The 25,003-nt window shown below is 39.6% G+C and overlaps 2 protein-coding genes across 2 annotated transcripts; both read left to right on the top strand.

Annotated features, from left to right (window-relative positions):
• Positions 1–327: 327 nt before the first annotated feature.
• scml4 (Scm polycomb group protein like 4) lies at positions 328–19,190 on the top strand. Its single transcript, XM_061929468.2, has 10 exons — positions 328–372; positions 443–545; positions 654–788; positions 1,124–1,452; positions 9,404–9,512; positions 9,911–10,116; positions 10,413–10,542; positions 16,233–16,436; positions 16,506–16,645; positions 18,348–19,190. The coding sequence occupies exons 1-10, from the start codon at positions 328–330 to the stop codon at positions 18,471–18,473; spliced, it is 1,527 nt and encodes a 508-aa protein (XP_061785452.2). The 3' UTR covers positions 18,474–19,190.
• A 341-nt stretch (positions 19,191–19,531) lies between these two features.
• LOC133576322 (mitoregulin) lies at positions 19,532–24,382 on the top strand. The gene is made up of 2 exons (XM_061929470.2): positions 19,532–19,856; positions 24,039–24,382. Exon 1 carries the CDS (start codon positions 19,684–19,686, stop codon positions 19,852–19,854), a length of 171 nt encoding a protein of 56 aa, XP_061785454.1. The 5' UTR covers positions 19,532–19,683; the 3' UTR covers positions 19,855–19,856; positions 24,039–24,382.
• Positions 24,383–25,003: the final 621 nt, after the last annotated feature.

The raw sequence follows: 25,003 nt of genomic DNA, 5'->3' as shown, positions 1-25,003 counted from the left end.
AATCTGACTGTGATGAAGTCAGTGCCTCACCAGCCATCAACCTTACCGCACGTCACTGATGTATACAATATGTATATACAATATGTATACAATACATACATTCGTATCTGCGTTAATAAAACCCAGTTGGTTGAGCTGAGACCTGCTATTTTTAATCTCCTTTCTAATTAGCTCAATTTTCTCAGTAAAGAATTGCATAAAGTCATCAGCCGAGTGGGTGGAGAAGTCATCATCATCATTTCTTTTTATTCCTTTCATGAAAATGCATATATACAAGCCATGTACAGTTCACACTTTTATTGTATTTTGTCCGTTTTTGGGTTAGCGATGATCAAGATCAAGATCAAGATCACCAACAAACTCCAAACAAAGGTTCGCATAATCCCACACTTCTTCCTCTTTCTATTGTGGATCACGGATTTGTATTTTAAAACCACCACAGATCCTATACCCTCTGGGAAATGAGAGTCGAGAACGCAAAAAGGACGATCACTGTGATTTCTACCTCCTCGGTAAATCATCGGTGAAGCACCCGGGTTTCGGAGGTAATGTGATTCATTCGTGCCTCACAGCGGATCGGAACAGAAGAAACAAGACCCTGACTGGAAGGATAGACCGAATATCAACGATTTTCCTATTACTTCTACTCTCAGGAGACACTGAACTAAACCCTGGACCAGTAACCACCCGGTTAATGTTGTCTCGCCTGGCGAAGTCTAACACTGCCGTATCAACACCCATGGCCGTTGCTAACGACGCCAAGGAAGCCAGCTTAGCTGCGGGACCTCGTCGGAGCTATGCTAAAAACATTAGCTCTCCACTTCCGCCAGCCCTCACATGCTCATCACCACCCGAGCATTCGAGGCAGCAAAAACGTGTCTCCAATCTGATAAACTATTGATACACTTCGATGACGGAAAGCCACTTTATCTGGCCTGTGATGCTTCGCCATACGGTGTGGGGGCCGTTCTATCTCACCGTTTCCCAGATGGTTCAGAGAAGCCCATTGGATACATGTCCCGTTCACTAACAGTGGCTGAGAGGGGTTACTCTAAATTGGAAAAGGAGGCACTAGCCATCATGTTTGGCCTAAAAAAATGTCATCAATACCTTTTCGTCACAGATCACAAACCGCTGCTGGGTCTTTTGGGTGAGAGCAAAAGCATTCCACAGTTGGCGGCAGCCAGAATGCAGAGGTGGGCCTTGCTTTTGGCAGCTTATGAATACACCTTAGAATACAAGGAAGGCTCGAAACATGGGAACGCTGATGCCTTAAGCCGACTCCCATTGCCAGCGATGCCCAGCAGTACACCACGCCAGGAAGAGGTAATAATGCTGATGGAACACGTGAATGGCACACTATTGCAAGCCAAGCAGATCCGGGACTGGACCAGACGAGATCCAATTTTGTCCAGAGTGCAACAATGGCTGTTACATGGTTCCTGGCCCAAGGTATGTGCTGATCCACGAGTGAAGCCATATACGAAAAGATAGCATGAGTTGAGTGTGGAGGATGGCTGCCTTCTGTGGGGGACAAGGGTGGTAATACCACCTCGGGGTCGGCAGGTAATGACGGAAGAGCTACATGCAGCTCATCCAGGGGTCTCAAGGATGAAATCCCTAGCCCGGAGTTTTGTGTGGTGGTCCAACATGGATGAGGAGTTGGAGGCAGCAATGCGCAGATGCCATACATGTCAAGCTAACCAGGCCACACCTCCGGCCGCGCCGCTGCATCCCTGGGAGTGGCCAAATCAGCCATGGATGAGGCTACATTTATATTTTTGCAGCTCCATTCTGGGAAAAATGTTTTTGATTGTCATCGATGCTTACTCCAAGTGGATGGAGATCTTCCCAATGCAGTCCATAACCTCCTCAATGACCATTGAGAAATTGAGAAGCATCTTTGCCACTCATGGCATCCCAGCTAGTCTGGTTACAGACAATGGGCCAAGTCTGGTCAGTGCAGAGTTTGAAAATTTCCTCAGAAAAAATGGCGTAAAACATGCGACAACAGCCCCATACCACCCATCCTCAAAGTTCGAGTTGAGCATTATAAGGAGTAAGTCACTTTACTACAATAGGTAGTGGACTGTTTTGAGGCATTTTTGTTACTGCTATCCATAGTACTGATATTAATAACTTTACGTTTATTTTGTGTAGCGCACATTAAATCATTTTGATCACATCTAGGAATTGATATGATGGGGATCTTAAAATGCTTTGCTTGGTGCTGCAAGAGGTTTAACGCTTTATAATTTGCCACCTCAGTAGAATACATGTCGATCTCTGGCACAGTCACTACAGAAAAAACATTATGTGAGTTATGTATTATTCTACGAGAAATGCCACGTGTGCAGGAATTTTTCAGCCTGGCGCTGGTTAGTTCTAGCTTAACTGAAGGGGAACTGCACTTTTTTGGGAATGTTGCCTATCGTTCACAATCATTATGAAAGACATGGCGACGGATGAATTTTTTCTTTTAAATGTATTCTCAATATTAAATAAATGTAAATAAAAGTCCGCTTTACAGCTGAGCCAATGCGAGCTCCACTATTCCGCCCATACATTCCGATAAATAACAATTTAAAAAGCTCCAACAATACACAATTTACATTTCATAACTTTAGTACTAACCAAGTATTAGTGACATTATTATTATAAGCGCTAACACAGACAAACTATTTATACCGGCGGCGAGATCACTTCCGGGTGTGCTGATGTTTATTTACATCATCGAGTGGTCTGCTGTTTCCTCACTTCCTTGCTGCCTGTAAGTTTACTGTAGAACATAAATCATGACTCTTACCTGAAATGTAGATTGCTGAGAATATAATCCGACAAATTGAGACACTTTGACAGCCCCCCGCGCCCCGCGACCACCACAACCCCACCCCGTTTCTTTGCAAGGATTATGTGTCATTCTTTACCTAAATTGGAATATATGAACATTACCTTAAAATGATCAAAATGCGTAAATATTAAATGTTATTACCTGTTACTACATTACAAATATACTTACAGAATGTATATAAAACCCTTATGGAGATGTTTGCATGTTTTTTAGGGGCTCTATAGGCAGAATTTAACAGTTCCAATAGGCTCCATTGAAAGCAGCATTTTGATTGCATTTATTTAATATTTAGAATGCATTAAAAAAAAAAATCCAACCATCGTCATGTCTTTCATAATGTTTATGAACGATAGACAAAATCCCCAAAAAGTGAAGTTCCCCTTTAATTGACTCCTCACCCGGGCTGACAGGCACTGTAATTGCCTGTGTCCAAGCTTGCTCTAGTGTTGATAGTCAAGTGTGACTCAAACAGTGATCTATGTTGCTAACCTTCACCGGTTAGTGTGAAGGCTGTCCTTCCTCAGCAAGCCCGGTTTGCCCCAGAAAGAGGGCTGATTATCAATAAACGTTAGTCCCTGTTCTCGACAAAAACTAGCCAGCCACTTGTTAAGAGACTAATCTGCTATACCTCTCATCATATTCTCTCGCAGGCAGGGGGCCAGAGACAAGTACTCCATGCCGAGCCATTTTCCTGGCGAGATCACAAGTCCTAGCTATGTTCTCTTTGTAATCTCTGACTGTCTCGTCCTAGTGTCATTGGAGCCGATGTGTATATATAGCTGTATGTATATATATATATATATATATATATATATATATATATATATATATATCAGTGACGTGCGGTGAGGTTGATGGCTGGTGAGGCACTGACTTCATCACAGTCAGATTTACAAACATATGAACCCTAAAGAGTATCTTATTCACCATTTGATTGTCAGCAGTTAACGGGTTATGTTTAAAAGCTCATACCAGCATTCTTCCCTGCTTGGCACTCAGCATCAAGGGTTGGAATTGGGGGTTATTAAATCACCAAAAATTATTCCCGGGCGCGGCGCCGCTGCTGCCCACTGCTCCCCTCACCTTCCAGGGGGTGATCAAGGGGATGGGTCAAATGCAGAGGACAAATTTCATTACACCTAGTGTGTGTGTGACAATCATTGGTACTTTAACTTAACTTTAACTTTACACATACAAACTGTAGCACACAAAAAAGCACATTTAATTAAAAAAAACATTATTATGGTCTTACCTTTACTTATAAAATAAGTCCATGAGCCGCTGTTGTGCTGGATTAATGCACCCAGATGAGAGTGTTGTATCAACTAAAGCCCTCACTTCAACTTTCCACGTGCAAGATTGAATCTATTTAAAAAAGTGTAACCGAGGGTTTATAATTGTCGCCTATATTGTATGAAACTACAAAATAACAAACACGGAGGCTCCAGTTTACACGAGGACCAATTTATTTACCTTTTTTCAAAAACCTCTGCAACGTGTCATCACTTCCGCTCTTAGCGCCTTCAAAATAAGAGCTCAAGGCATATACTGTATAACAGCGCATAACAGGAACTTAACATCACAAAGAGGAAAGCCCATAAAAATAGGTTACAAAAGTTATTTAATAAGAAGCCAAAAAGTGCAAAAACAATAATGTTCGTGTTGGAGGAGTTGTGAATTAGGTACACCTGCAGTCTGCAGGTGTACCTAATGTTGTGGCCCTGCAGTCATTCACAACTCCTCCAACACGAACATTATTGTTTTTGCACTTTTTGGCTTCTTATGAAATAACTTTTTTAAATAGATTCAATCTTGCACGTGGAAAGTTTAAGTGTGGGCTTTAGTTGATATAACACTCCCGTCAGGGGTTGCCGTGCATTCTACGGCGGGGGTGCAGGAGGCGAGCCTCAGCCAGTGCGTCTTTTGCAGCCGTTTTATGATCGCTCAGCACAATAAATACTTTACACACATACAGTTGTTGACAAAATACACTGTACATTATATACCTCAGCTAACTAAACTATGGAAATGTATAATATAATTCATATAGCAATACGGTCTCACTGCACAGCAGGCCAGCAGTTAGCCGAGTCCGCAATCCATGTTGAGGCACAACGCAGTGACGTGCCTCAACTGGCTGCTGTTCACCGCACCGTCTCTTCTCAGTATTTGAACAGCAAATGTGAAAATTCAGCGATTTTAAATAAAAATAATCTAAAACGGGTGAAGTTAAATGGAAAATAACTTTATAGTATAATCACTGGATACATATAACAATTTAATAAAAAAAATTTCTTTTTACATTTTTTTTCTTTCCATGATGGCATGATATATATATATATATATATATATATATATATATATATATATATATATATATATATATATATATATATATATATATATATATAGGAAGAGAAAGTGCCCAAAGATAGGTGTGCCAAGCTTGTGGCATCGTATTTAAAAAGACTTGAAGCTGTAATTCAACAATGTATTGCGCGAAGGCTGTGAATACTCATGCACATGTGATACAATTTCTTTTTCAATTTTCAATAAATTAAAATAAATAAATAAATAATTCATTGTCATTATGGATTGTGTGCAAATTTTTTACATGACACAAATGAATTTATTCCATTTCCGAATAAGGCTGTAATGTGGAAAAAGTGAAGCGCTTTGAATACTTTTCGGATGCACTGTGTATGTATGTATGTAAGTATATATATATATATATATATATATATATATCTCCATCCATTTGCTACCGCTTGTCCCTTACGGGGTCGCGGGGGTGCTGGAGCCTATCTCAGCGGCACACGGGCGGAAGGGCGGGGTACAGACAACATTCACACTCACATTCACACACTCGAGATAATTTAGTGTTGCCAATCAACCTATCTCCAGGTGCATGTCTTTGGAGGTGGGAGGAAGCCGGAGTCACAGGGGAGAACATACAAACTCCACACAGAAAGATCCCGAGCCCAGGATCGAACCCAGGACCTTCGTATTGTGAGGCACTAATCCCTGTCCACCGTGCTGCCCTATATATATATACACATACACACACATACATATATATACATACATATATATATATTTATATATATATATATATATACACACACGTATATTTAACTTTAGATTTATTGTCATCTACCAACCTCTTTTGGCTGTCTTTCAATTCCGCGTTTTTGCAGATATTTCACATGTCTAATATATTATATGATAGTAAGTATATTCTTGCCTGTTGTTTACAGAATATGTTTTGTGTGAAACCTACTTGAAGAGCAGTTTATTCATTCCTGGTGTGTCAAATGACTTGGCTCTCGTTCTCGTCTGTTGCCATGACGATGCCCTGCCTGAGCTGTAAATACATTCAGGAGCTTTTTGTTAGAATAAAACATTGATTGGAAAACATGCACATACACACAGAGACATACACTACATACAGACATACACAATGTCTACTTATTGTATCTATTGAATGTTGATCAGAGAGTAAACAATTTTGTGTGACTTATTATTGACTTGAAGTCACGTGAAAGCAGATCCAAAGCTGTCTCCCCTGAAGCTAATCATGAACGTATTCTAATCACTGCTCATCAGCAACAAATCAACATGTCTCAAATGTGCCGTGCAAATGCCAGCCCTCCAACCCCCCCCCCCACCTCCTCGACTGAGGATGGGCTTCAGGGTGTGTGTAATTATTTTGTTAGATTTATGATGTTCACACACACACGCACGCACGCACGCACACACGGGTCCACTATACTTTAAAATAATAACCATATACAATGCCCCTCCTCCTACACACAATAATCCATCCATCCATCCATCTTATTTTGCTTATCTCGGGTCGGGAGGCGGGGGCAACAGCCTAAGCAGAGAAGCCCAGGCTTCCCTCTCCCCAGCCACTTCCTTCAGCTCCTCCCGGGGGATCCTGTGGCGTTCCCAGGCCAGTTGGGAAACATAGTCTCCCCAACTTACTCTGAGCTCCTACTCAACAGAGCTTCCCACCCTATCTCTAAGGGAGAGCCCCGCCACCCGACAGAGGAAACTTATTTTGGCCGCATGTACACTTTCGGTCACAAAACAAAGCTCATGACCATAGGTGAGAATGGGAACGTAGATCCACCAATAAATTGAGAGCTTTCCTTTCCAGTTCAGCTCCTTCACCACAGCAGATCAATACAGGGTCTGCATCACTGCAGATGCCGTACCGATCCGGCTGTTGATCTCACGAACCACTCTTCCCTCGCTCCTGAACAAGACTCTGAGGTACTTGAACTCCTCCATTTGGGGCAAGATCTCCTTCCTAACCCGGAAATGGCCACCCTTTTCTGGGCAAGAACCACAGACTCGGACTTGGAGGTGCTGATTCTCATGCCAGTCACTTCACACATGGCGGCAAACCAATTCAGTGAGACCTGAATATCCTGGCCATATGAAGCCAGCAAACATCATCTGCAAAAAGCAGAGACCTAATCCTGCAGCCACCAAACTGGATCCCCTCAATGCCCTGACTGCGCCTTGAAATTCTGTCCATAAAAGTTATGAACAGACTTGGTGACATAGGTCAGCCCTAGCGGAGTCCAACCCTCACTGTAAAGGGGTCCATCTTTCTGCCGGCAATGCAGACCATGCTCTGACAACGATCATACAGGGATAGACCGCCACAATCAGGCGGTCCAATTCCCCCTACTCTTTGAGCACTCCCCACAGGACTTCCCAAGGGACAGGGTTGAATGCCGTCTGCAAGTCCACAAAGCATATGTAGACTGTTTAGGAAAACACCCATGCACCCTTGAGGACCCTGCCGAGAGTATAGAGCTGGTCCACAGTTCCACGACCAAGGCAAAAACCATATTGTTCCTCCTGCTCCCAGTACACCTGCAATGACCTTACCGGGAAGTCTAAGGTGTGTGATCCCACGATTAGTGGAACACACCCTCTGGTTCCTCTTATTAAAGAGAAGAACCACCACCCCAGTCTGCCAATCCAAAAGCACCGCCGCCGATGTCAATGCAATGTTGCAGAGTCTTGTCAACAAAGAAAACCGCCAAGCCTTGAGGATCTCCGGGTGGGTCTCATCCACACCCGGGTTCTGGAATTACCGCCATGACAGGCACCAATCACCAAGTGGCTAAAGTTCCAATCAGCTGTAAATAGAGGCATGGAACATGGTCCACTAGACCATGGGTGTCAAACTCTGGCCCGCGGGCCAAATTTGCAATATACACCACGCTACCACCAAACCCCGTTTTTCCAAGTTTTCATCCGTTTTGTCGTGTAGAATGATGTCTGGAGCACCAGATAGTTTGACATGTCTGGGAACGCGACCGACCGATGATCCTTGGGGTCACTCGACAAATCTTTTTTTGATAATGTATAGGGATATATTGTATTACATTGTTTGATTTTTTTTCTTTTGGTTTGGTGGCCCACCACTTTGTATACTTCTGTTCAAGTCACATGACAGAATACAACCTATTGCCCAAACGGAAGCCGTAAAGCTTCCATCACCTGAAATGGTTTTCACTTCACAGGTGTGCTTGAAGCTCATCGAGAGAATGCCAAGAGTGTGCAAAGCAGTAATCAGAGCAAGGGGTGGATATTTTGAAGAACCTAGAACATAAAACATGTTTTCAGTTATTTCACCTTTTTTTGTTAAGTACATAACTTCACATGTGTTCATTCATAGTTTTGATGCCTTCAGTGGCAATCTACAATGTATATAGTCATGAAAATAAAGAAAACGCATTGAATGAGGAGAAGGTGAGTCCAAACTTTTGGCCTTTACTGTGTATATATATATATATATATACATATATATCTCAAATGCTTACATAACAGTCAAAATTAATCGCCTTTATCCAGATTTCATTTGCACGAAACTGAACAATAAATGATTGTTTTATATTTATACTACCATATCAAAATAATACTAAACAACTTTTGTATAAACCATTTATAAAATATTTGTATATCATAATCAAATAATAATGTTCACCTTTATCCTGGTTTTATTTATCAATTAATGTTTTTTAAATTTTTTATTATTTCTTTATTTTTCATTGGCACCTTTGTCCAGGATTGTACCAAAATGTGACGACTTAAATATGTAGTTTGGGCCGCTTCACAATTAAATATTTTTAGAATGATTAACCTTCTAATACAACAAATCAAAATTATTATTTAAATTATGATATATATTCCATTATATTGTTGTATCTTTGTCTACGCAGCTGATCTGTGTACCTAATGTTTTGTCTTATGAGTGCCCAGTATGTTGAACACATTTTATCGAAATCAATCTGAGGAGAGATGAAAATTGTTGTTTTCTTCTTTTTTGTAGAGTGGGGGTGCAGAAAAAGGAAAACATGCTGAGACTCAGCAACTCTAATTACAACACACACAGACGTCTGCTGTGGGATGTTAGAGGCGTGTTGCCATGGCAACCGAAAGAGAACAGGGTGGGGGGGGAAGTACGAGAGAGAGAGAGGAAAGCGAGTGAGTGTTGGAGGGAGGTGCATCTTGCCGGTGTCTTGACAGCAGACAGTTTTTTGGGGGGGTGGAGGGGGTCAGCATAGAAGGGCAGCGCCGTTGTTCGAGAGCTGCTGCTGCTGCGGGCCGAAGCACACGGCGACCACCGGGCGACCTGGTGAGTGCTGGGTGGAGCTTCCACTGATCATTTTTTGATGCTGGGAAATTAATTATTATGAATATTGATGTCTTTAAAAGTAACTTAATTTCAATAGACAATTGTCTGAATGTGTGTGTGTATGAGATTGATTTGTGTGTGTGTGTGTGTGCTCGCTAACGATATTTATTGCACTGCTTGCAGCAGCAGCAGCAGAAAGATGGGGGGAGGGTACTGTGAAGTACAAAGCATTATGCGGCTTTGTTTGGGGTATTTACTACAGTTGCGTAAGTGGGGGTGGTGGTTTGGGGGCATGGGGCTGGGTGACATGCGTGCACATATTTGTGTGTCTGTACCTCATGTGTGTGAACGTTTGTGTGTCTACTTCAGGCGTGCACATTTTTGTGTGTCTACCTCAGGTCTGATGAGCGGCCTGTCAGAAGCTGCGGAGATGCAGACTCCAGCTCTTGGCGCCCAGTTCCCAGCGGCGGGGCCCCTGGGTAAGGTGACTGGCAGGAAGAGGGGGCGGCCCCCCAGCCGAAAGATAGACTTTCAGGACCTTTACGTGGCATCTCTGTCGGCCCTCAAGATGCCTAAGAGGAGAGGAAGGAAGCCCGGTTTTAAGGTGGATCAATCAAATGTATTGATAATTGATACAAAACTGTAAATACCCTAATTACTATTAATCTATTCAATGAAGTTTAATATGTTTGCCGGGTGAGTGCGCTACAAAAAAACAAACATTAGCAGCTGCGGCTGTAGGAAACCTCCTGATGTAGTTTTAAAAACTACCATGGGTGGTCTGTTTGCACTTTGCTGTACTGTTAGTATTTAAAATGAATTAATATTCATATATATATATATATATATATATATAATATATAAATATGTATAAAACATGAATATTTTGTGTGTGTATAGCTGAAACCGAGGATGGTGATGTCCCCTCTAGCTCGCTCACCTCCCAGCAGCACACCAGAACCAGAGCTGGGCTCCCTCCCGCAGGACGCCGCCATCGTGCCACACTCAGCAACGCCACAGGTCCTGACAGGTAACAACAACATTATTTACATATATTTGCTGTTTTCACACGTGTCTGCATCGCTAGTTTTTGTTGTTATGATGAGCAGATATGATTCATAGCAGAAACTGTATTGTATGTACACTAATGCATGTTGTGTCAAAGCAACTCATTACACAAGCGTATGTTTGCGTGTTTACCATCATGGATATTCCCTTACAGTCCACCGGTCAAAATATGTAAACATGAGAAATTCAAGATGGCCCCCAGTGCGTTCATATGCTTTGTGCTGTTATAAGAATTGTGTGAATTTGCGCGCACACACACTAATAGTAAATGTATGGAAATCATCTGTTTGGTGTAACATATCAGTGTTTATATAAAGAATATTACTTTTAGTGTCTCAGCAGCCATTTTTACCAACTCAGCACATTATTGTTTCATATTGTCACTATATCAATCAAATTATCTATTAAATACAACAGGGAAGACATTGGATATACAGTATAGTAAATGCTTTTAACTTTATAATAATGGTAGTATACATGCTTTTTATTGTACTAATAGTAGTAGTATACATGCTTTTTATTGTACTAATAGTAGTAGTATACAAGCTTTTTATTGTACTAATAGTAGTAATATACATGCTTTTTGATTGTACTTATAATAGTAGTATACATGATTTTTATTGTACTAATAGTAGTAGTATACATGCTTTTTGCTGAATACTACTAGTATTAGTATTTTATATATTTTTTTACTGTATACTATTAGTAGTATACAGTATATATGCTTTTTACTGTATACTAATAGTAGTATACAGTATGTATGCTTTTTACTGTATACTTATAGTAGTATGTGTTTCACTGTATACTAATACGAGTAGTATATATGCTTTTTACTGTATACTAATCAGAATCAGAATCAGACATACTTTAATAATCCCCAAGGGGAAATTAACATTTTCAGCATAATCCCATTCAAGAGCAGACAAACATTACAGGGAGTAATAGTAGTAGTATATATGTTTTTATTACTGTATTGTACTATACTGGCCTAATAGTAGTAGTATATATGCATTTTACTGTATACTAATAGCAGTAGAAATATAGATGTCATTTACTGTATACTCATAGTAGTAATATGCATTTGATTGTATACTAATAGTAGCAGTGTATACAGTGTGTATTTTACTATATACTAATAACTGTATGTTTTTCACTGTGTACTAACAGTAGTATATATGCATTTTACTGTATACTAGTAATAGTAGTATAGATATAATTTTAATAGTGTATTGTACTGTAGTACTAATAGTAGTAGTATATATGCATTTTACTGTAAACTGATAGTACAAACCCCGTTTCCATATGAGTTGGGAAATTGTGTTAGATGTAAATATAAACGGAATACAATGATTTGCAAATCATTTTCAACCCATATTCAATTGAATGCACTACAAAGACAAGATATTTGATGTTCAAACTCATAAACTTTATTTCTTTTTTGCAAACAATAATTAACTTAGAATTTCATGGCTGCAACATGTGCCAAAGTAGTTGGGAAAGGGCATGTTCACCACTGTTACATGGCCTTTACTTTTAACAACACTCAGTAAACGTTTGGGAACTGAGGAGACACATTTTTTAAGCTTCTCAGGTGGAATTCTTTCCATTCTTGCTTGATGTACAGCTTAAGTTGTTCAACAGTCCGGGGGTCTCCGCTGTGGTATTTTAGGCTTCATAATGCGCCACACATTTTCAATGGGAGACAGATTTGGACTACAGGCAGGCCAGTCTAGTACCCGCACTCTTTTACTATGAAGCCACATTGATGTAACACGTGGCGTGGCATTGTCTTGCTGAAATAAGCAGGGGCGTCCATGGTAACGTTGCTTGGATGGCAACATATGTTGCTCCAAAACCTGTATGTACCTTTCAGTGTTAATGGCGCCTTCACAGATGTGTAAGTTACCCATGTCTTGGGCACTAATACACCCCCATACCATCACAGATGCTGGCTTTTCAACTTTGCGCCTATAACAATCCGGATGGTTCTTTTCCTCTTTGGTCCGGAGAACACAACGTCCACAGTTTCCAAAAACAATTTGTAATGTGGACTCGTCAGACCACAGAACACTTTTCCACTTTGTATCAGTCCATCTTAGATGAGCTCAGGCCCAGCGAAGCCGACGGCGTTTCTGGGTGTTGTTGATAAACGGTTTTCTCCTTGCATAGGAGAGTTTTAACTTACACTTACAGATGTAGCGACCAACTGTAGTTACTGACAGTGGGTTTCTGAAGTGTTCCTGAGCCCATGTGGTGATATCCTTTACACACTGATGTCGCTTGTTGATGCAGTACAGCCTGCGGGATCAAAGGTCACGGGCTTAGCTGCTTACGTGCAGTGATTTCTCCAGATTCTCTGAACCTTTTGATGATATTACGGACCATAGATGGTGAAATCCCTAAATTCCTTGCAATAGCTGGTTGAGAAAGGTTTTTCTTAAACTGTTCAACAATTTGCTCACGCATTTGTTGACAAAGTGGTGACCCTCGCCCAATCCTTGTTTGTGAATGATTGAGCATTTCATGGAATCTACTTTTATACCCAATCATGGCACCCACCTGTTCCCAATTTGCCTGTTCACCTGTGGGATGTTCCAAATAAGTGTTTGATGAGCATTCCTCAACTTTATCAGTATTTATTGCTACCTTTCCCAACTTCTTTGTCACGTGTTGCTGGCATCAAATTCTAAAGTTAATGATTATTTGCAAAAAAAAAAAAGTTTATCTGTTTGAACATCAAATATGTTGTCTTTGTAGCATATTCCACTGAATATGAGTTGAAAATGAATTGCAAATCATTGTATTCCGTTTATATTTACATCTAACACAATTTCCCAACTCATATGGAAACGTTTTTTGTAGTAATATACAGTTATTGCTTTTCACTGTATACTAACAGTAGTAGCATTGATGCATTTACTGTATACTAATAGCACTAATATACTGTAGATACATTTTATTGTATACTAATAGTAGTAGACATACAGATGTAACTTACTGGATACTTATAGTAGTATGTTTTCCTCTGTATACTAGTAGGAGTAGTATATATGCATTTTACTGTATACTCATAGTAGTAGTGTACCTGTATTTTACTTTATAAATAATAGTAATATGGTGTATGTTTTTTTACTGTATACTAAAAGTCGTATAGATGTTTACTTTATAATGTATACTAATAGTAGTTGTATATATGCTTGTATCTACTAATAGTAGTAGCATATGCTTTTTACTGTATACTAAATAGTATATTTTCACTACACTAATAATAGTGGTATATATGCTGTAGAGTAGCATTTTTTGTCTTTAGCAGAAAATCGTGCAAAAGTGTGAGGGTTAATTTTAAGGAGTTTTGTTGAAATACTAAAATGCAAACGCTGCATTGAAATGCTATAATGTAAATAGGAACAATAATAATAAAAACATTTACTATGTTAGGATTTATAGTACAACATAGTTGATATATCCTAATACAAACTATACATTTGAATTGTGGTAGTGAATTCAACATATATTCAACAATAATTACGAAGCTAAAAAGAATGGCTTACAAAAAAGTCTAAAAAACATTTTTTTCTGCACTATTTAAAGTAGAAAATAACTAGATAAAAATAAAACTAGTTATTGATTAAAGTACAAATATTGTATACAATGTATTTCACCCACCCCAAACAAACATTCAGAGTTGTAGTTATCTAATTACTTTGTATTCAATGTAACAATATTTACGAGGCTCGGAACTGTGGTTTAAAATAAAAATGCATAAATAAAATTTAAACATATGTCGAACCTATGATACAAATGCAAATGAATTCATATACATTTAGGTAGCCAAAAAGTACATTCATGTTGACTTCACTGACCAGGTTTAATATTGTGAATTACACTGTTTTCATGTCTATTAATGAAATATGATAAAATACACCTGAACTGTAAAAAAAAACAAAACAAGAAAACCCCACTATGCATTGTGTTATCGCACAGGTGTCAAAGTCAAGGCCTTGGCGGCCAGATCTGGCCTGCCGCTTCATTTTATGTGGCCTGCAAAAGCCTGGAAATAATGTATTCCTTTCATTTGGACAGAAAAAAATACATGTACTTTAATATTAACTAATAATGCAACAAATATTATAGTATCATACATTCCAAACATTTTATATATATATATATATATATATATATATACTGTATATATATATATATATATATATATATATATATATATATATATATATATATATATATATCTGCTTGACTTGAAGTTATCCATCAAATTGTACACTCTAAAAAATACTTTTTGATTTTACAGTAAAAAAAAACCCTGGCAGCTCAATCGACAGAATTTTACATTAAAAAACAGTTGCACTGTTTTCAATTTAAAATAACATGTCTTAAAAACCACCACAGGTTTTGTTGTAAAATCCTAGCGACAACTGAGCTGCCAGATTTTTATCTTAAAATCTTCAGATTTTTTTTTTAAAGGGGGACTGGATTTTTTTTTATTTTAATTTTGGCTATTGTTCACAATCATTATGAGAGACAAGAAAAAAATCTCTTTTTTTTTAGGATTTTGAAGATGATAAAAACGCTTGGAAGATGTGGCTAATGGGAGTCACCTTCAAAGCCTTCTAAAACCATTTCAAAACCTTCCATCAACATTTTATATACACGCTGCAAGTCTATATATAATGTTGTAACAGACATGATCATAACAACATGCAATATGTACAATATTTACCGAAATTAAGCATTACCGGAACTTCTTTCCTCAGCGCATTTATTTCCGTTTCCATAGCAGCGCTCTTCCGACTTCCGGCAAGAAATGTGTGGTCCTATTTCCGAAAATGGCGTGCTTACTCAAAATCAACTAGAAAAAAACTCATCCCCGGCCAGTTGGACCAAACGGACAACTGTCCATCGAGTGAGTCACTATAATATTGATCATGATACACGCAGCACATCATGCGTGTTAGTACAACTACAGTACATTCGCTGTCGAGCAAGCTGTGTACAAACAAAACATGAAATGTGGCCTAATACTTTGCAGATACTGTAATATGATTGTTTATGTTTTTCAATCAGTACAGATTGGTGTTCTAACTCATTGTGTTGTGTATTACAAACTCAAAAGATGCTGACGCAGTAGCTACCTTACGGCTAATGATGTGTTATTAAAAAAAAAAAAAAGAGTTCCTCAGTGTTGACTCTTACAATAACAATGTCAATACAGCTTGGTTATTATACAGGTTACGGAACGTAAATGAAGTATTGTTGCCGTTGTTTAGATCCCTTTTCAAAGTGATTTAAATTGCTGCCTATTTGCTTCATTGCTAGCCACGTAGAACGAGCCGATTATTACAAATTAGAATAAGGATTGTGAATGATAGGCAAAATTCCAAAAAAGTGCAGATCCCCTTTAATAATCAAAGGCATAGGCAATAATATCATGAAACAAATTCTATATTTATGTTCATATATATTCAGTGTAACAAGTGCCCCTCTGAGTACAGCCATTACTGCAATGTGGATCTCTATGAAATCGAGTTTGACACCCCTGTGTTATTATGTTCATTACACACCTTAAATGACACGATACTGAGAACAAAACTACAAAATATGAAGAATAAAATGTATTCATATTTCCTTTCCTAGCAGAAACATCTGTCCCTGACGACTTCTTGTGTGACCCCTCACTGGACACCAAACGCTACAACTCCCCTTTTGGGGCGCTGACATCACCGTACAACCCAAAACACAGATACCGTGGCAACAGTAGTGGGTGTGCGACACCTCTGGGCTTGTGCAGACAGGCGTCCAGCCCTGGGAGGTTCCAGGAGGGCAACAGGAACGGCCACGGTGAATTGTTCACTTCCACTGTTACGATCGTCTCAACAAGCGAAGTGTGTGACTGTGTGTGTGATGCAGCTTACAGTGCCGTGGCCGAGGCGGTAGACCGTCCTGCGGGGAAAGACCCGTCCAGCTGGGGCGTAGATGAGGTTGTCTGGTTCATCAAAGACGCAGACCCTCAGGCTCTGGGACCTCACGCCGAGACCTTCAGGAAACACGTGAGCACACATACATAATAGCAGCATCATTATCAGCACCATAAAGTGTTCTGTATTCCAACTACAGCGAAACCTCGGAAATCACAGGTGGACTTCCAAGTGGATTAGTCTGTACCAGGGTTAAGCTGTGGCAATAACAATGTCTTTATTAAAACTCTACATGCAAAGTCTAAAGTCACATTTCAACATTCTCTACCACAAAAGTTAAAATCAAGTATAATTACCCCAACACTCTGAAGGCATTTGCAGAGGAGTGCTGCCACCTAGTGTCCTTTTATAGGTACTGTCAAAACAAATTGTGCTGCTTATATTGCACTGAACCTATACTATATTGCCAAAAGTATTTGGCCACGCATCCAAATGATCAGAATCAGGTGTCCTAATCACTTGGCCCGGCCACAGGTGTATAAAATCAAGCACTTAGGCATGGAGACTGTTTCTACAAACATTTGTGAAAGAATGGGCCGCTCTCAGGAGCTCAGTGATTACCAGCGTGGAACTGTCATAGGATGCCACCTGTGCAACACACCCAGTCGTGAAATTACCTCGCTCCTAAATATTCCAAAGTCAACTGTCGGCTTTATTATAAGAAAATGGAAGAGTTTGGGAACAACAGCAACTCAGCCACGAAGTGGTAGGCCACGTAAACTGACAGAGAGGGGTCAGCGGATGCAGAAGCACATACTGCAAAGAGGTTGCCGACTTTCTGCAGTCGGTTGCTACAGAGCTCAAACTTCATGTGACCTTCCAATTAGCCCACGTACAGTACGCAGAGAGCTTAATGTAATGGGTTTCCATGGCCAAGCAGCTGTGCCTAAGCCAGGGGTAGGGAACCTATGGCTCTAGAGCCAGATGTGGCTCTTTTGATGACTGCATCTGGCTCTCAAATAAATCTTAGCTGACATTGCTTAATATGATAAGTAATTAATAATTCCGCTGGTTATCACAGTGTTAAAAATAATGTTCAAAATATAAAACATTCTCATGGATTTTAATCCATTCATTCATTTTCTACCGCACCTGTTCAAGAAGTCGCATTATTGGTAAGAAGTATTTTATTTATTATTGGTTAGCTTCAGAATAACAATGTTATTAAAAAGAATAAGAGACTTATTGTACTCTAAAAATGTTGGTATTACTTAAAATGCATGCATTTAGTTGTATTCAGTGTTAAAAAATATTATATGTCTCTCATGGAAATACATTTTTAAATCTTTGGCTTTCATGGCTCTCTCAGCCAAAAAGGTTCCCGACCCCTGGCCTAAGCCATACATCACCAAGTCCAAAGCAAAAAGCACGTCGCCACTGGACTCTAGAGCAGTGGAGACGCATTCTATGGAGTAATGATAGAACACCTTTGGGATGAATTAGAACAGAGACTGAGAGCCAGGCCTTCTCGATCAACATCAGTGTGTGACCTCACCAATGCTTTTTTGGAAGAATGGTGGAAAATTCCTATAAACACACTCCGCAACCTTGTGGACAGCCTTCCCAGAAGAGTTGAAGCTGTAATAGCTGTAAAAGGTGGACCGACATCATATTGAACCCTGTGGGCTGGGAATGGGATGGCAATATAGTGTATGTTGGTTCTGTGGTTATTGTCACAAAACCACAAAAAGTGAAATAAAAGGCAAAACACCGATGATAATAGAATTTAATATATGATGATGAACACATATATGTATATTTATCTATGTTTTAGGAGATAGATGGCGACGCCTTGCTGCTGCTGAAGAGTGAGATGATGATGAAGTATTTAGGACTGAAGCTGGGCCCGGCTCTCAAACTATGCTACCACATAGACCGGCTCAAACAGAACCGCTTGTGATCCTGCCAACGCCTTTTGACTGTGCTACGTTGAGTTGGCATCTGTGCCAGACGTCTACCGGGGGTCCAAACAGCTACTGTAGAAGTGACTCTTCTGTACACAACCAACTTACTGTATATTATTTTTAGCTGCACTTCAACAACACTGGTGGCAAACAGCTGCAGCATCTCACGTTTATCATATCTCCCCAAGCGACAATGCAACTGAAATGAAACTTACGACTCAAACTGTACACAGGCTACTCTAAAGCATTTTAAAGTTTCATTGAGAGAAAAATACTGTAGTAAAAATTACACTGTTGTGACAGCAAAATCTGTCCATGGTGCTTATACCTCAGTATGAATAAGACACGACGGCCCTGCTGCAGTTTTGCTTTTGTTATTATGATTTTGAAAGGAAAAAGCAGCATGTAGCAAAGTTATCCAACTTCCTGTCACTGCCTCTTGTACATTTTAATGACAGCACTATGACACTTAAAAAAATTATATGAATATTGAAGCAGTGTTTTTTTAAATTACATTTGATATGTTAATTTATTTCCAGGGAATTTATTTCGAATTGAGATCATGCTTGTAAATGCAATAACGAATCAATAATTTGTCAATGTATGTGTTTTCTCCACTTTTTTCGCCCCACGTTGAATCTTTTGTAAAATATTAACGTGTTTTGATTACATGCAATTAATTGACGTAATGGCGTGACAGCATTAAACTTTTAATCATATCACCTTCGTCAGTCGTTTATAATTAGCTAGCTTATCCTTTAAAAGCTGACAGTTAAAAGTGGAATATGTAATGTCTATAATTTAGGTAGGTTGTTGTGTTCCATCCACTAGATGGCACTTTCAATTCATTTGTTTTGAGACCGCAAAAGAAAGCGAAGGAGTCAGAATGAAAAATGGCGGTAGCAAGAGAACAGTAAACAGTAGTGCAGATTTACAAGTTCACTAAAGAAGCTAAAACGGCTTTGTGGTTTCCTATAACTTAACATGATGTTCAAAGCGAAATATATATCAGTATAAAAAATATAATAAATGTTACCTTTTGACACACCTCGATTTCGTGCCGTACTCGACTTCCGCCTTTTATTTTGAAGCCCGCGTTGATATATATGCACGCGAGATTAACGTAGACTGAAATGTCGCGAGATCTCCACCTGTGCCCTTTTTTACTTCCGACATTCGGGAGAAGAGGAGGTGAACCAAGCGAGCATGGCGGACTTCTCGGAGAGGTCAGTACAAGCCGCCGTCGTTGTTTCCTTCCTGGCGGGCTTCGTAGCTGGCTGGCAGGCCAACAGGATGCGGAGGAAGTTCCTGGACTGGAAGAAGAGGAGACTTCAGGAAAAACTAACGGAGACGCAGAAGAAACTGGACTTGTCGTGAAGGTAAAATGAACTGACGTAAACTTAGCAACTACGGGTAAAAGCCTGTAAATTAGAATATTTTGAAAAACTTGATTTATTTCAGTAATTGCATTCAAAAGGTGTAACTTGTACATTATATTTATTCATTGCACACAGACTGATGCATTCAAATGTTTATTTCATTTAATTTTGATGATTTGAAGTGGCAACAAATGAAAATCCAAAATTCCGTGTGTCACAAAATTAGAATATTACTTAAGGCTAATACAAAAAATGGATTTTTAGAAATGTTGGCCAACTGAAAAGTATGAAAATGAAAAATATGAGCATGTACAATACTCAATACTTGGTTGGAGCTCCTTTTGCCTCAATTACTGCGTTAATCCGGCGTGGCATGGAGTCGATGAGTTTCTGGCACTGCTCAGGTGTTATGAGAGCCCAGGTTGCTCTGATAGTGGCCTTCAACTCTTCTGCGTTTTTGGGTCTGGCATTGTGCATCTTCCTTTTCACAATACCCCACAGATTTTCTATGGGGCTAAGGTCAGGGGAGTTGCGGGCCAATTTAGAACAGAAATACCATGGTCCGTAAACCAGGCACGGGTAGATTTTGCGCTGTGTGCAGGCGCCAAGTCCTGTTGGAACTTGAAATCTCCATCTCCATAGAGCAGGTCAGCAGCAGGAAGCATGAAGTGCTCTAAAACTTGCTGGTAGACTGCTGCGTTGACCCTGGATCTCAGGAAACAGAGTGGACCGACACCAGCAGATGACATGGCACCCCAAACCATCACTGATGGTGGAAACTTTACACTAGACTTCAGGCAACGTGGATCCTGTGCCTCTCCTGTCTTCCTCCAGACTCTGGGACCTCGATTTCCAAAGGAAATGCAAAATTTGCTTTCGTCAGAAAACATGACTTTGGACCACTCAGCAGCAGTCCAGCTTTTGTTCCTTAGCCCAGGTGAGACGCTTTGCGCGCTGTTTCTTGGTCAACAGTGGCTTGACACGAGGTATGCGGCAGTTGAAACCCATGTCTTTCAAGCGTCTCTTGGTGGTGGATCTTGAAGCACTGACTCCAGCAGCTGTCCACTCCTTCTGAATCTCCCCCACATTTTTGAATGGGTTTTTTTTCACAATCTTGACCAGGGCGCGGTGATCCCTATCGCTTGTACACTTTTTCTGACCACAGTTTTTCCTTCCCTTTGCCTCTCCATTAATGTGTTTGGACACAGAGCTCTGAGAACAGCCAGCCTCTTCAGCAATAACCTTTTGTGTCTTTCCCTCCTTGTGCAATGTGTCGATGGTTGCCTTTTGGACAGCTGTCAAATCTGAAGTCTTCCCCATGTTTGTGTAGGCTTCAGAACTGGACTGAGAGACCATTTAAAGCCCTTTGCAGGTGTTTTGAGTTAATCAGCTGATTAGTTTGTGGCACCAGGTGTCTTCAAAATTTAACCCTTACACAATATTCTAATTTTGTGACACACGGAATTTTGGATTTTCATTTGTTGCCACTTCAAATCATCAAAATTAAATGAAATAAACATTTGAATGCATCAGTCTGTGTGCAATGAATAAATATAATGTACAAGTTACACCTTTTGAATGCAATTACTGAAATAAATCAAGTTTTTCAAAATATTCTAATTTACTGGCTTTTACCTGTATCTGTTTAAAGCTAACGAAATGTTACTAATATACTTCTTGTTTAATGTATGTTTTTTTTTTTTTTTTTATCACTGATGTATTAACTTAACAGTGTTTATTGTTTTAGTCATGCATATCTGTCCACCATACATATATATTTTTAAATGCATTACAAAAAACTTTAAAACTCTAAACTATGACTGGGATATTTAAAGGAGCCGATTCTTTCGGGGCCTCAAATACATCCTTTATTTTTAGATTATGAAATTAATTTATTTCTGAATGAATTAGGAACGTCATGTGCAAAATGACGAAACCTACCAACCTATTGTTTTATGTTGCATAATAAATGAGGTGTGAGAAGGTGACGTCACTACTTTAAACTACTGCAGTCAAAATACAACCTCTTAAAAAAGACAACCTTTTGTTAATGTTATAGAACAGGGGTTCTTAACCAATGTTCCCTCTAATTTTTCATGTGTGTGAGCACAAACTCCCTGAGCATTCAGTGGAGCACATGTGAGCAACATCAGACGTGCACACTGTGGCCACACCAACGTCACAGCTGTCCCAAACCTGACATAACAATTTAAATGTTTTATTCAAGATTCAAGATGCTTTATTATTGTCCATTCTTTAACATGTACAAGACACATAAGAACTGAAATTACATTTTCGGCACAGTCCCACTAAGAGCAGACATACGTTACAGGGAGTCAAGACGGGACCGCCAACGGATCAGCCACTTACGGCGCTCCTTAAAAAAGGTGGGAAAAAGGTGACATTGGGAAAGGGGGAAGAGTAAAAAAAGTATCAGTCTAAGGCTGGACCCTCGAGAGGGGTCCAGACTGAGTCCAAGGAAAAAACCTCACATAGCATAGCACAAATAAACATGATACATGTAATCACAACAACTCGCAACAGAAGGGGGGGGATTTGGGGCCCTGGAGGCCGGCTGCCGCTATAAAGTGCTACTCGGCTGTCCACAACAAGATCATTTTCTGATATAAGTGATTTTGCCCTCTTACAATGACAATAACAAAAAAACATGTTTTTCATGAGCTATGTGCTAGTATTGTATGTCCGGCTGCGGGTCCTGCCTTTAAAATAAATGTTACCCCTTTCAGAGATTACATTTAGTTCCTGTAACTTTCTGTCTGTAAAATACATCTTTTTATTAGCATTTATGAAATCTAGTAACAATATTTCATGAATAATATCCTCAGATTAACATTCTTAATAAATGGCAGTAAAATAAGCACACATCTGATTGAGGAGTCAGAGTGTTACAACCTGGCATTTACACATTTTGTGGCGTTGGGGTTGTCCGACTTTTTGTGTGGCCATAAACGCAGCACTGGCTAAGTGCCATGAGTGTGTGTTGGTGCAGGTGAGACAGAGCGAGCAGCTTCTGTTGATATGACGGATGACAAAGTTGGTTTAAGCCTGGTTTGTTTGGCAGAAAATTACCAGTTTTTATAGATAAAAGTTTTTTTTAACTCATGTTTTTGGTGTGGTTACAAACAGTTTTGCTCAATAAAGTGATTGATGGAATTCCTGTCCGTAAAGTGTCTCAACAGACGATAATTGAACTGTGTTGACAAAGATTGTTTTATTCATTGGGGCCACTCTTGTTGTCACCTGTCTCTCACAGAGTTGCATTGCAAAATCATACAAAATAAATTGTAATGTGTTTATTTCGTTTAGAGTTCAGATGGGATTTTTGATTTCCTGCGCGGCATTAATTTGCTGTGCGCTGTGGACGCGCGAGCAGTGCGCAATTGCGCAGGCGCGCACTTTAAAGGGAACGTTGTTCTTAACCTTTTCAACCTTGTGGCTCAACTTTTCCTTTACATAGCGAACCGGAGCTCATGCAAACATTAAAACTAAATTAGTAATCTTAATCTTGATTTTAATCATGTTCAGTTGTTACATTTAATGTATTTACAGTTTAACAGGTTAACAACCTTGTAATATATGAAAGTATGTGTTAATCACAAAGGTTATTATATTGACACATAAACCTTAGGCTTAGGTCAGGCTGATTACAAAAATGGGTACTAACCAAATATACTGTATAAGAAGGGACTCTTAAATAACTGATGACAAAAATTAATTACATACAATTAGATAATGCTAGACAAAAAATAATTACATACAATTAGCTAATGCTAAATTAAACTAAATTAATAATAATGTTTCTTAACTGAAATGTTAATAAAATTAAAGTGTAAATGAAATGACAGCTTCAACACTATAATCCTAATTTTTGTGCTTAGACTTGACATGACTTTCTGCTTCCTTATGATTGTCATTACTGCCACAAGTGGTGGAAAATTGTATCGCAACTGGGTACCGCTGTAAACCATATGGATCACAGCTGAGAAACATATTTTTTTTGTGGCCCTCTAGGAGTTGCTTGTGGCCCAACAATGAGCCCAAGGCTTATGGTTAAGAAACACTGTTCTCGAACAACAGAAATAATTGAATTGAATTGCCAGTCATTTTAGAATCGTGTTTATCGTAATTCACAACTGTTTTTTTTATTGACTCTTTCGGCAGCTGTGCGACCACTTCCTTCCTAAGGACACATGATGGACACCCTTGGTATGCCACTGTAGAAGAGCAGGAGTGTCCGCCTGGATGAGTCCTGTACTTTTTGAAATTTCCCAAACTGGGACAGAAACAAAGAGACTTCTCATTTATGTGACTTTTTGTATGTGTCAAATTAACGTTCTTTGTCTCACAACATGACAAAGTATCAACAACCTATGCACTATGCAAATATTCCCAATGTATTACTGACAAAACCACGCCTGCTTGAATAAATGTAGTTGTGATACTTTAAAAAGATTTCATTTCATTTTACTGTATTACATATTTCTCTGTCGGTTGCCAGTAGCATACCGTATTTTCCGCACCATAAGGCGCACCTAAAAACCACAAATTTTCTCAAAAGCTAACAGTGCGCCTTATAACCCGGTGCGCTTTATTACGATTAATTTTCATAAAGTTTCGATCTCGCAACTTCGGTAAACAGCCGCCATCTTTTTTCCCGGTAGAACAGGAAGCGCTTCTTCTTCTACGCAAGCAACCGCCAAGGAAAGCACCCGCCCCCATAGAACAGGAAGCGCTTCACCCGCCCCCATAGAACAGGAAGCGCTTCACCCGCCCCCATAGAACAGGAAGCGCTTCACCCGCCCCCGGAAGAAGAAGAAAAAACGCGCGGATATCACCGTACGTTTCATTTCCTGTTTACATCTGTAAAGACCACAAAATGGCTCCTACTAAACGATCTGGTTCATAAAAAGACGCAATCTCTCCATCCGCACACGGATTACTACCGTATTTCACAGCAACTGAACCGCACTGTGGAACGGGAGCACGTACGGTGAATATTCGCTCCACAGGGAATGAGAAGTCATCCTTCACTGTGGTTCTAGCTTGCCATGCTAACTTCCACTCATGGTGATATTCAAAAGGAAGACCTTGCCAAAAGAGACCTTTCCAGCCGGCGTCATCATAAA

Source organism: Nerophis lumbriciformis, linkage group LG34, assembly GCF_033978685.3.
Source record: "Nerophis lumbriciformis linkage group LG34, RoL_Nlum_v2.1, whole genome shotgun sequence".
Classification (NCBI taxonomy): Eukaryota; Metazoa; Chordata; class Actinopteri; order Syngnathiformes; family Syngnathidae; genus Nerophis; species Nerophis lumbriciformis.
This window is presented reverse-complemented; position numbering and strand designations above follow the sequence as displayed.